The 11,126-nt window shown below is 37.7% G+C and overlaps 2 protein-coding genes across 2 annotated transcripts; one reads left to right on the top strand and one right to left on the bottom strand.

Annotated features, from left to right (window-relative positions):
- The first annotated feature begins 5,668 nt into the window (after positions 1-5,668).
- Positions 5,669-7,102, top strand: LOC105164536 (Mitochondrial glycoprotein family protein). The gene is made up of 3 exons (XM_011083189.3): positions 5,669-5,919; positions 6,041-6,357; positions 6,805-7,102. Exons 1-3 carry the CDS (start codon positions 5,731-5,733, stop codon positions 6,962-6,964), a joined length of 666 nt encoding a protein of 221 aa, XP_011081491.1. The 5' UTR covers positions 5,669-5,730; the 3' UTR covers positions 6,965-7,102.
- A 455-nt stretch (positions 7,103-7,557) lies between these two features.
- GOS11 (golgi snare 11) lies at positions 7,558-11,022 on the bottom strand. Its single transcript, XM_011083190.3, has 5 exons — positions 10,623-11,022; positions 9,941-10,171; positions 9,459-9,626; positions 8,179-8,292; positions 7,558-8,013 (listed from the first exon to the last, which is right to left on the bottom strand). The coding sequence occupies exons 1-5, from the start codon at positions 10,659-10,661 to the stop codon at positions 7,900-7,902; spliced, it is 666 nt and encodes a 221-aa protein (XP_011081492.1). The 5' UTR covers positions 10,662-11,022; the 3' UTR covers positions 7,558-7,899.
- Between the last annotated feature and the right edge of the window lie 104 nt (positions 11,023-11,126).

Genomic DNA, 11,126 nt, shown 5'->3' with positions numbered 1-11,126 from the left:
TTGCAATTTTTGTCCAGTTTCTTAGGGGCGGTGGCGTTTCTAGTCCAGGTCTTTTCCAAAATAGAATAGTAGAACAATATAAAAATTTTTGGCAATTTTAGGACAAATTACCCTAAATCAGCCGGAATTGTGCACGTGGGGGGCACGTGAGCGTTTGAAAATTGGGGGAAGCTCACGTGTCCGGTGAAACCGCTTACGTGTAAAAAAAAAAAAAAATAGGACCACATGACGTGGCAGCGCTGATGTGGAAAAAAAGTCACATCAGCTTGCCTATAGATAAAAATCGCAAGGTTTCTTCTGCAAACAAAATTGACAGCTTACCCCCAATCTTTGCTATGCAAGAACCCTAGTTCGCTCTTAATCTTTGCTAGAAAAAATTCGCTCCCAAGCCAAGCCACAATTTAAGGAGAAATTGAGCAAGGAATTGAAGATGAGCAGTGTTTCATCTCTCGTCGAATGTTATTGTGGAAAGAGAGCAGTGCTTCGGACCTCATGGACTGAGATCAATCCTAGAAGGAGATTTCATTCATGTAAAAACTACAATGTAAGTTTGTTTTTCTTTTTTGTTCATCTCCACTTTGCTGAGTTTTCTCCTCATTATATTGTTAACTTTTCTTATCTTCTTAACTGATTGTAGATGGGTGGGTGTGGTTTTTTTATTGGGAGGACCCTCCAATGTGTAGAAGGGCGCGTGCAATTATCCCAGGTTTATTGCGCAAGAAGAATGAAATGAAAGCTGAAATTTTAAAACTAAATTTCAGGCATGGAAGACTTTGGAGACTGACAATTATTTTGTTGGTTGTTTGCATAATATGCATTTGGGTGAGTGTTGGATTATGTTCGAAGAAGCAACAAGAAAAATGTAGGGTGTAGATGATGAAGAAGATGGTTAGGCTTAGTTCATATTGTACTATTTTTAATTTGTAAGTGTTTGAATGTATTGTATTTAGTCTTTTTGAAGTACTTGTATTACATTACAAAATTCATATGTAATCATTTGGTTATGTGTAATGGAATTTTCCCCTATTTCAATGTATTGTATTTAGTCTCATCTTTCAATTAATTGTATTACAAATCCATATGTAAACATTTAGTTATGTGTAATGAAAGTTCTGCAAACAGAATTTATGTGAACTTGCACTGTGAACTCATAATTTCTGCAAGTACATGGACTGTGAACTCATGATTTCTGACAAAATTTCTGCAAACAAAAATCTCATAATTTCTGGAAAAATACATTGCAATTTCTGAAAAAATTCCTACAAACAAAAATCTCAACAATGCAAACAAAGAACAGAACAGTGAAGATTGAACTCATAATTTCTGCAACTCATAATTTCTGTCAAAATTCTTAGGTTGCAATTTGTTTGACTTCATGACATTTCACTTGCACAATATCCACAAAAACTCATCCAGAAAAACTATCCACAAACACTCATCATCTGACTGCATTCCTACCACCACAAACTATCCACAAAAACTCATCCACAAAAACTATCCACAAACACTCATCATCTGACTGCATTCCTACCACCACAAACTATCCACAAAAACTCATCATCTAACTGCATTCCTACCACCACAACACAAAAACTGATCCACAAAACCAAGTGCACAAAAACTAATCCACTACAACTTTGAAACATACTACTTTTGCCCGTGATCATCTGAACTTTGCGAAAGCCATTTAGAGATGTCAACCTACTTTCTCCCATGCTCCTTCACTATTGTCTTGAAAATAGGAGCTGCTGGCCTGCTTGAAAAAGAGGGCATGAAACTGGTACCAGCCATTCGAGGAGGTGCTCTGATGTTGAGTCTAGGTTGCAATGTCACTTGGGGTTGGAACGATATGTTTGTGTTGACCATCTGCAATTGTTCGTACATCGTAGGCCCTTGAACACATGGTGGAGTGGGTGTAGGGCCAGGTTCTGTCAGTATTTCTAGCTCCAAATCATGCTGCATTGGCTCATGTTGTTCCACAATTGGAGGTAAAATTGGTGGTTGATCATTTACTCCACTATCTGTAGCAAGTATAGTCACCTAATTGAATAGCATTGAACACACTGTCAACCAATTTGTAAAATAGGATTAAACACCCATAAAAAGTGAGCAAACTTACCCTATTTGCATATTCATAGACAGAATGTCTCCTCTTCCTTGTATTACTTCTGGATGATGAACTTGCTGAAAATGAAAATTAATATACAAAAGAGTACATTAGTTTATATGTATACAACAGATTATGTATAGAAATAAAAGTGAATATTGAGGTACCTTTGAAAATAATATATTCATTTCAGTCTCATCAAGCCCAGGTTCTTGCATGTCCTTATATAAGGGACATCCCTTTGCATTATGTCCCTCTTCACCACATATCTTGCAGTGGTGTTTGACATGCTGCCTTCTGAGTTTAATCTGTTTCTTCTGCTTTTTCTTTCCATCTTTTTCTTTACCTTTATCAGGCTCTCTATTTCTTGCTCCAGTAGGTCTTTCAAGACCCCGTCCAAAGTTTGGAGGCAACGGAGGAATGAAGCCTGTCTCAGCCCACAGCATTTCACCATTGATTGGTAGTATAGCAGGTCCATACACCGACTTGTATGTATCCACATTATAGTAAGGGTGAACCATCTCTTCAGTCTGCAAATTTTGATTAAAAATTACACTGCATGCATGCTTGCAAGGGATTCCTGACAACTACCACAATCTACATGTACAGTTCTCCTCTCCAAATCCATTGAGAACTGACTCCCATCATAACATGAAATTTGATAATGTCTATCATTGGCCTTAATAGGGATGCAGTCACCAATTTTATCAATATGTTTCTGCAGCAACTTTTTAATTTTGGGGCACATAGTTCCTTTCCACTTCTTCGCATTAGATATTCCCTTATCCATTCTAGCATTGTAAGAATAGGCGTATCTCTTGCATCCATTACGTTTGCATTGAAGCTTTCACAACAATTATTAAGTAACATATCACATTTTGGCAATTCAGTAAAATGTGACTTACTCCACTCACTTGGGGGCTTTTCATTCAACCACTCAAAAGCTTTCCCATCTAACTTTTTTATCTCTTCCATTCTTAGTTTAAACTCCCCCATTGTGCTTGCTCTTGCTGCTTTCCACATTGCATTTTTATATGCAAGACCCCTAAAACCCGCATTATTGAAATTATTGTGTAAATGTCTTACACAAAGCCTGTGTACAGCATTAGTAAAGACACTTTGAAAAGCCTGTATGGGTCCTTTCTGTTTGTCTGACATAAAAGTGTATTCACTGTCCCTCTGAATACACACATCCTGTTTCAGCACCGTTAAGAACCATTCCCATGTGTATGTAAACTCTCTCTGGACCACAGCATATGTAATAGGGTACAAGTTATTATTCAGGTCCACCCCGACAGTAGTTAGCAATATTCCCTTATGAGGTCCCTTCAAATGACAACCATTTACACATATAACAGGCCTACAACCTCCCAAAAACCCCTGCTTCAAAGCACTGAAATAAACATAGAACTTTTCAAATCTGTTCTGCCCATTTTCATCATTAATCCCAAATATGCCAATTGAACCAGAGTTTGTTTTCCTAAGCTCCTCTTGATAATCCCACAATTTTGTGAGGCTTCCTTCCAGTTTCTTTAAAGCTACTCTCTTGGCTCTGTACGCTTGATCTCTAGACACATGACATCTAAGCTCATTCTTGATGTCTACCCTCCACCCCTTTACACATCTTTTTGGATCAGACTTGAAGTCCTAAAGATATCTTTCACTTAGCTAACTAGTTTTCACATTTTTTACTTTGAATACTTATGGGCATGTGTGCTCATCCTTGTACAGATTAACCTGGAAAGTTTGTTCATTCTTCAACTTTGTTGTATGTATTTTCCACTCACATCCCCCCCAGAACATACAGCATAGACTTTGAAGGAATCATTCTTAGTGACTTTAACAATTCTCTTATTCTTTATTGCATGTGATTGCACTACTTTTTTGAACTCTTTCTTAGAACTAAAAATCATTCCCAACTCAAGTGAAGGATCATACATTTGATCTGGATTGAATGCAACAAAATTAGGCCCATTCTCCTCATCATCTGACTGTCTATGTTCATCGAGATCATTCTCACTAGCCACCATATAATTGATTCATTTTTAGAGTTGTATTCCTCGGCATCATTTGACCCACTGGCAATACCTATATCATTTTCATTGTCTAAAAACTCCACATTTTCTTCAAAAATACCCACATCCCCTGCCTCAGTTTCATTATTCATTTCATCATCCTCCAAACCTCCTATTTCAGCATTCATGTCATTTCCTCCTCCTACTTCTCCCAAAAACACTATGTCATCATCCTCCACTACTTTAGTTTTTCCTTTCTCCGTCTCCATCACCTTCCCCTTCCCCTTCCCCTTCCCCTTTGTTTTACCCTTTTTCCCCCTCACTAGACCAGTTTCAATAGCATCCTTATTAGGTTCTGGAGGCGTATGTTCAATATATACTGTAAATTCCCTAGTTGGCATGTGATCTAAAGCTTGTTCTAGTATGTCTTCATTACTGAACAATAGTTTAAAGCCACCATTTTTAATTATGTAAAACCTAATTCGTTGCCCAAAAACCCCACATTTTTCAGCAAACAGTTCAAGATTTTGCCTGTTCATATGTGTCACATTCACATAATCAAATTTCTGTAATTTTCCACCAATGCAAGCTCCAACAGGCATGTTTCTAAGTTCACACCATAGAACACAGCTACAGTTATGGATTCTGTTTCAGGGTCTGTAAAAAGAGCATAAAAAAAAAAACCTAAGCAACATAGCAATAACAGCACACCATACCAACACCAAGCAATTGCATGGGGGACCACGTTTCCCCTTTACAAAAAAAAAAAAAAAAAAAAAAAGAAACACACAAACAAAACAACAAAGAACAGTCATCTTCAGGGGACCATGTTTCCCCTTTTTACGATACCAAATTTATTTCCTTTAAATACTATTCTGAGAACACTAAGCACAATGCAAGCAAAATAACAAAAAAAAAAAAATAGAGGAACCACTTACGATAACAGGCAGTGGCATATTAACATGCCTGTCTGCACGAATGACGACCATCTTCCCACAATGGATTCTACCGCAGTGAAAATTCCTTTTCCTTCGTGCTAAAGTCCAGTAATTGCTTTTTTACTCTTTTCTTTCTTTACAGTTTAGGGATTTGGCTGGGGAAATTTACCCCTCTTTCTTTACCCTACTCTTTAAAAGAGGTGAGAAGACAACAGCACGTGCTAAAGACGTGTTGTCTGTTTTCCCTCCAACACTATCCATGTTGGCAAGCTGACATGGCCTTTTTTTCCACGTCAGCTTTGCCACGTCATGTTGCCCCCTTTTTTTTTTACACCTAATCCATTTAATCGGACACGTCAGCTTCCCCCAACTTTCAGACGCTCACGTGCCTCCCTCGTACACAATTCCGGCCGATTTAGGGTAATTTGTCCTAAAATTGCCAAAATTTTTTAATTACTGTTCTACTATTTTATTTTTAAAAAGTCCTGGACTGGAAACACCACAACCCTTAAGAAACTGGACAAAAATTGCAATTTGCCCAATTAACTATTTATTTTATTGACACAGCCGTATCCAATTCCAATCCATAGAGAAACTACTTCTTTAACGCTCTAACTAAACCCGTCTTCTTACTTGGACTTTAGGTATAACCCACCGCACAAGAAAAAATATGAGTGGAAGAGCTCTTGTGAATGGATGCCGCAGAAGGACATCACTGCTTCCCTTCCCCCCTTTCTTCTCCATCATCAAATCCCTTTCTTCTTCCACTACGCAAATTCAATCGCCTTCCCACTCCAACCTGCTCAGGCTCCTCCGCAATGAAATCCAATACCACCATCATTACGCACCCCCACACCAGGTACCTTTCCCCTTTCTTCATTCTTGTTTCATGATGCACCTCCGCCTACTATGTGTGTATGTAATTCATTCAGTTCCCACTCTTTGTAATTTGGTTATTTCCCTTCTGTTTGCTTTTATAGCCTGTTACAGAGTTTGATGGATTTATGGTAGAAGATCGACCTGGTGAGCAGTGGATCACATTAAGGGGCAAATCAGCTAAGGATGAGAATATTAAAATTGAAGCAACAATGTTCGATGGTTCCATCATTGCTCCAAAATCTTGTGGTGAAAATTTGCGTCTTCACATAAGTGTGCTAGTTGATATTTGGAAAGGAGAAGGCACTGATTTAATGGAGTTTGTGTGCTCAGCATGGCCCGATTCTTTGGAAATTCAGAAAGTTTACATATTCAGGCATGGCAAATCTCCAGCTCAGCCTTACATGGGTCCTCAGTTTAAGTAATGATTTTCTCACCTTTCAATTACTTAATGGGATATTCTGCTGTCTTTTTAATGTGTTGCATGATCGGGACTGTGTTTTGCAATGGGTTTCTGTGGATTTATTACATAACAGCTTGCGATTTGCATGAGTTGTAGAACAAAAGAGGATTTTTACTTTGGTGGTAGTCATTGCTGTGATTTGATATTTCTCCTTCAAATAACTTATAAGTCATATTCGCAACATGAGACATAAAACGATGCATAAAGTGGTCTAATGGCAATGTGCCATTTAAAACTATCCCAAATACATAGTGCTAAGCATAATGGAGTTATGTCTCAATATTTTCTTTTCTTAGACTCCAGATATAAATATGTATTCTCGTTAACTATTAGCAGAAAACGCACTGTCAATTTGGCTTTCAACTTAGGCTTGCAGTTACTCATGGGTCGCCGTGTTATTTTCAGGATTTTGAACACTGAACTCCGGACTGGATTTTACGAGTTCCTGAAGACAAGGGGGGTAAATGATGGTCTTTCCAAGTTTTTGCATGATTATATGATGAACAAAGACAGGATTGAGCTTATGCGGTGGTTGGGGAAGGTCCAATCATATTTCGAAAAATAGTTAGATTTGTATACAGATAAGATTTAGCCCTTTTTTATGTTTCTGGCATGGGTTACATTTTGCGGATTGTTCCTCTGAACTAAGATGTAATGTAGTCCAAGCATGTGTGGATTAAATTACAAATTATGCTGATAAGAATACAGAGCACACATTTAGAGTTGTGAAGGCTTGACAAGAAACTTTTGATAAAATCAACTAGAAACCTTAGTAGTAAGGTACGATTTGGTCTCTTTCTGCTCCACTCAATGGGCATCTTGAATTGGAATATCTGTGAATGCTCACTGTTCACACTCACTGATATTAAAATTTATCTTGACTTTCAGATGTTGCTCCACATCAGGTTCCTTAATTCCAGTAGAATCTAATATAGAAAGGATATAATTTCTGGCCTTGTACCATTGGCATGTTTGTTTTTGTTCAGTTGATTTACTGTGGTGGTTGCATAAAATTCCAATCTATTCCAAATTCAAATTCACAACAAACAAGAAATCATGTCCACCGCCATGTAACATTTAAAACATTCCTTGGAATATATAGTTGAAGAATGAAACCATAAATTTCAACCCCTTTACAAGATTGACATGCAACAGCAATAAAAACACGAATGTTCATATTCATAGTCATTTACGAACAAATCAATAGCATACCTCGACCATTGACCATAGTCTAAAGTAAGTTGAATAAATTCTAGCAAAATCAAATGTAATCTTTGCACATGAACAGTGACTTCCTAGATTCCTCCAAGACCTATGAGAAACAAATATAATATAGATTCTTCGACTGCCAGGGTAGCTCAATAGTTTCATCTGACATACCATCACAAAATGTAACAAAACGAATGACCAAGTGACAGCCAATACGGTATGTACAACTACAAATAATATACCCAGCGTAGATCACCTCACATGGCTCCAGCAGTGTACTGGAAATAGCACCTACTTGGTCCACCAGTAAATTAAAATCAGGAACGTGCAGACAGATGCAACTAAGGAGAGTATGATGGTGTCCATGGACTTTTTCTTCTTTATTGCTGAGAGAATATGATTTACCTGCAAAAATTTCAAGTGTCACAGAGCAATTAAATCAAATAGGCACTCAACTAAAAACTTTATTATGAACTATGCGCCCTGCATATCTGGTATGTAGATAGTTTCAAGTGCACATGTACAACACTTTTTACTTCTATAGTTTATACTATATATTAATTTCCTTACTGTGGGAAGGCGGCTGCCAACATTACTAAGCTTTGAGTTGATGCCCCCAAATGTTGAACGCTGAAACACAAGGGACTTCAAGGTCTCTTGTGCTTGTGATATCAGAGAGTCCATCTACAGGAATACAACAGTCAACTTGAGTGAAACCTAACATACAGAACAATATAAAAAGTAGAAACTGACCGAACATGAGTAGATAACCTCTCCAAATCTGAGCTACTGTTTCCTAGCTAACTTTGTTAATTTTTTGAATAGAACAAAAGAAAAGATAATATGAGAATCTATAGATTATCTGGAGCAAGGACCTTCCAAAACACCTCCTATTGACCACGAATTCATTAAATAATCACCCATGCAAAACATACTGTTATATTTAATAAGATTTGAACATGCATCCCCATTGACTACCAAAATGATGCAATAAAACACAATGCTTGATGGTTGTGTTATGTACTTTCGACATACTTCAACAGTTATATGTTCAGTCCATAATTTAAGAATTTGAATGAAGCACTTCGGAAACCTTCCAGATACAGTTCTCTCTCTAAGGACTTTCTTGGAGCGGTGCCTCTATAGTATAAGCTTTCCTACTCTTCCAATTTCCTTTTTATTATCATCAATTCCGCAAAGCATGCGAGGCCAACCATTCCAGGCTCGAGTCCAAAAACGTGGCAATTCCATCAAACGAATTGGGAAATATTGCCAGTGTTGGAGGCAAGCATTCACTCCTACCATGATCCCTTCAGTAAGCCACGTGGCAGTTGAGGAGGTTAACCTCTCTACCAATTGCCGTCAGGCAAAACTCAATATTCATGTCCAATCTGGCTCTAGTTTAGCTGTCAAACATGATGTGAATATACCTAATATTCCTCGCAAATTTCTAGGATATCCAAAGTTGGGCTCTAAAACATGCCTAGTTGCCTCCCAGGAGAAATTCACCTCTCTACCTTTTGCCAGATATGCCATCCAGCAAAAGATTAATGTCCATCAAAATAATCCATTAGTTTGTCCAGGGATTAAAAAAAAAGGGCATGCTTAAAATACTTATTTACTTATTCTTCTAATTACCATTTGCTTTTTCATAAGTGGGATAACATTCCCCAGATGCCTGTAGACCCTAGTGTCATGCTGTTTTGTTGGCAGTTCAAAATGTTTTATCAAAGCAAGATGCATATCCACTTAGTTTCTAAGTCATGCAAAATTTAACTCCTGAGACTCACATCTATAATAAACTTTGACATTTAGAAGTACTCTTCACACAAAATGACCAGATCACTAACCTGGCCGGAACTTCTATGGAGGGAAGCACGCTCCTTAAGAAGAGCTTGATCATAGGAACCACCACCATCTTCGAGGTCTAATCTTGTTCGATCAAACTCCCTAAAATCTTCAAGCAGTGATGCGTGCTCTTTCTTGGCTCTCTGACTGGAATGGAGTCGCTTAAATTCCTACAACCCAAAAGCTGGATTTCTCAAGGTATATTATAATAAGCAACAGGGTTACAGCATATCAAAATTAAATGTTTGCCATCTGAAAGAGAGGAGGATGAACCTTTCAACATTAATGCAGTTCCAGGATGCATTCTGCTATTTTTCATTTTCCATGATGCAACAAAGAGCAAATTATCCCATACACACATTACTCATGTACACATAAAATCCTTTCAAGAGCACAAGAGAAAAAAAAGAAAAAGGAAAAACAGACAATGCTAACTTCTAACTCCAGGTTCTTAACATAGTCGACCTATGAAAATATTATTAACCTGCATAAGATCCTGAAAAATTTCTTGATGCCGAGTCAATGTATGAGAAAAAATTTCTGATCCTCCAGATGAAACCCAAGCTTGCATTTGCACGTTTACTTGTTGAAGCTGTTTCAAAAGCTGATCAATTCCCGACTCGAGATCATTATCGTTAGAATTATCAACTTTTGTTGATACTAATTTACGATACAAATGCATCTGCTCATCCAGCTGGGCTTCAAGTTTCCTTGCCTAGTAGGATATAAGCAAAAAGGGAGAGAAACTGTCAGAGTTGATCCAAGATGAAATTCGTAATAGGAATTAGCAGAAGGCATATCGGAATCATGATCAGAATCAGATGCTTAACATATATTATGAATAATGCGCTTCAGTTTTTCTTAGCGTTGAGACATTCTGGAAAAGTGAAGGGGGGTAATGATAAAACCTGAGCAATTTTTGCCAGAAAATGGAAGATTACAAAATGACTCGATTCAGTTGAGCTGATGCATCAGAAATGAAATGAAGGGAGAAATCTGATATTAGAAAATTCTAGTTGGTTTAATCATCACCCGATTCAACCGTGTTGAACAAAATGGAATGGAACCCTATGCGGATGGATAGTGGATCATGAGCAAAAGAAATCGTCGGAAAATTCAGCCCTAACTTGGTGGATAAAGCAGCAATTCCAGAATTACAGACATACCTGTTTACGCAAGGAATCCCAAGAGGTAGGAGGATCCATTCGTCTCGTTTTCACCAGTATTCTTCAATTCGATTCTCTACTTGGTAAAAGGAATTTGTGGGCGGAGGAAAAATATATGTTGATGATAGAATAGGAAAAAATGGCAAGTGAAAATGTGATGTTGGTGGCTCAGCGGAAAAGATTGTTGAGCGATGATGCGTCGAGATGCGAGAGGGAGAGTCTTGAAAAGAAAGGAAGCATTTGGATTTGGATTTGTTGTTTAGACATTAGAGCGAATTGTCGACTGCTACCGACGACTACTACTACTACTGATGTCTTTGTATTTTTACCACCAATTCATCATCCCTTTCCTCTTCATCATCAATGTTTATGTTTGTACCCATTTGTAATTTACTACAAAACCAGATTACTCTCTTAATAAGTTCAAAATAAGTCTATATGTATGTGGTTGTGTGCATTTGGAACATAAATCATTGCTACTGTGAACAATTTGTTCAAATTCAC

The sequence above is a fragment of the Sesamum indicum genome, linkage group LG6 (genome assembly GCF_026168435.1).
Source record: "Sesamum indicum cultivar Baizhima isolate 11 linkage group LG6, ASM2616843v1, whole genome shotgun sequence".
NCBI classification, from domain to species: Eukaryota; Viridiplantae; Streptophyta; class Magnoliopsida; order Lamiales; family Pedaliaceae; genus Sesamum; species Sesamum indicum.
The sequence above is the reverse complement of the archived record's forward strand: the minus strand, read 5'-3'. Positions and strand labels throughout refer to the sequence as shown.

What these genes read in the sequence shown, in the direction of transcription:
- LOC105164536 (XM_011083189.3), top strand. Translation starts at nt 5,731, where the DNA reads ATGAGTGGAAGAGCTCTTGTGAATGGATGCCGCAGAAGGACATCACTG. An exon ending in ATTACGCACCCCCACACCAG is followed by an intron (nt 5,920 to 6,040) that starts GTACCTTTCCCC and finishes TTGCTTTTATAG; the next exon opens with CCTGTTACAGAGTTTGATGG. An exon ending in TACATGGGTCCTCAGTTTAA is followed by an intron (nt 6,358 to 6,804) that starts GTAATGATTTTC and finishes TGTTATTTTCAG; the next exon opens with GATTTTGAACACTGAACTCC.
- GOS11 (XM_011083190.3), bottom strand. Translation starts at nt 10,661, where the DNA reads ATGGATCCTCCTACCTCTTGGGATTCCTTGCGTAAACAG. An exon ending in TTTTTCAGGATCTTATGCAG is followed by an intron (nt 9,627 to 9,940) that starts GTTAATAATATT and finishes TTTGGGTTGTAG; the next exon opens with GAATTTAAGCGACTCCATTC. An exon ending in TCCATAGAAGTTCCGGCCAG is followed by an intron (nt 8,293 to 9,458) that starts GTTAGTGATCTG and finishes GTATTCCTGTAG; the next exon opens with ATGGACTCTCTGATATCACA.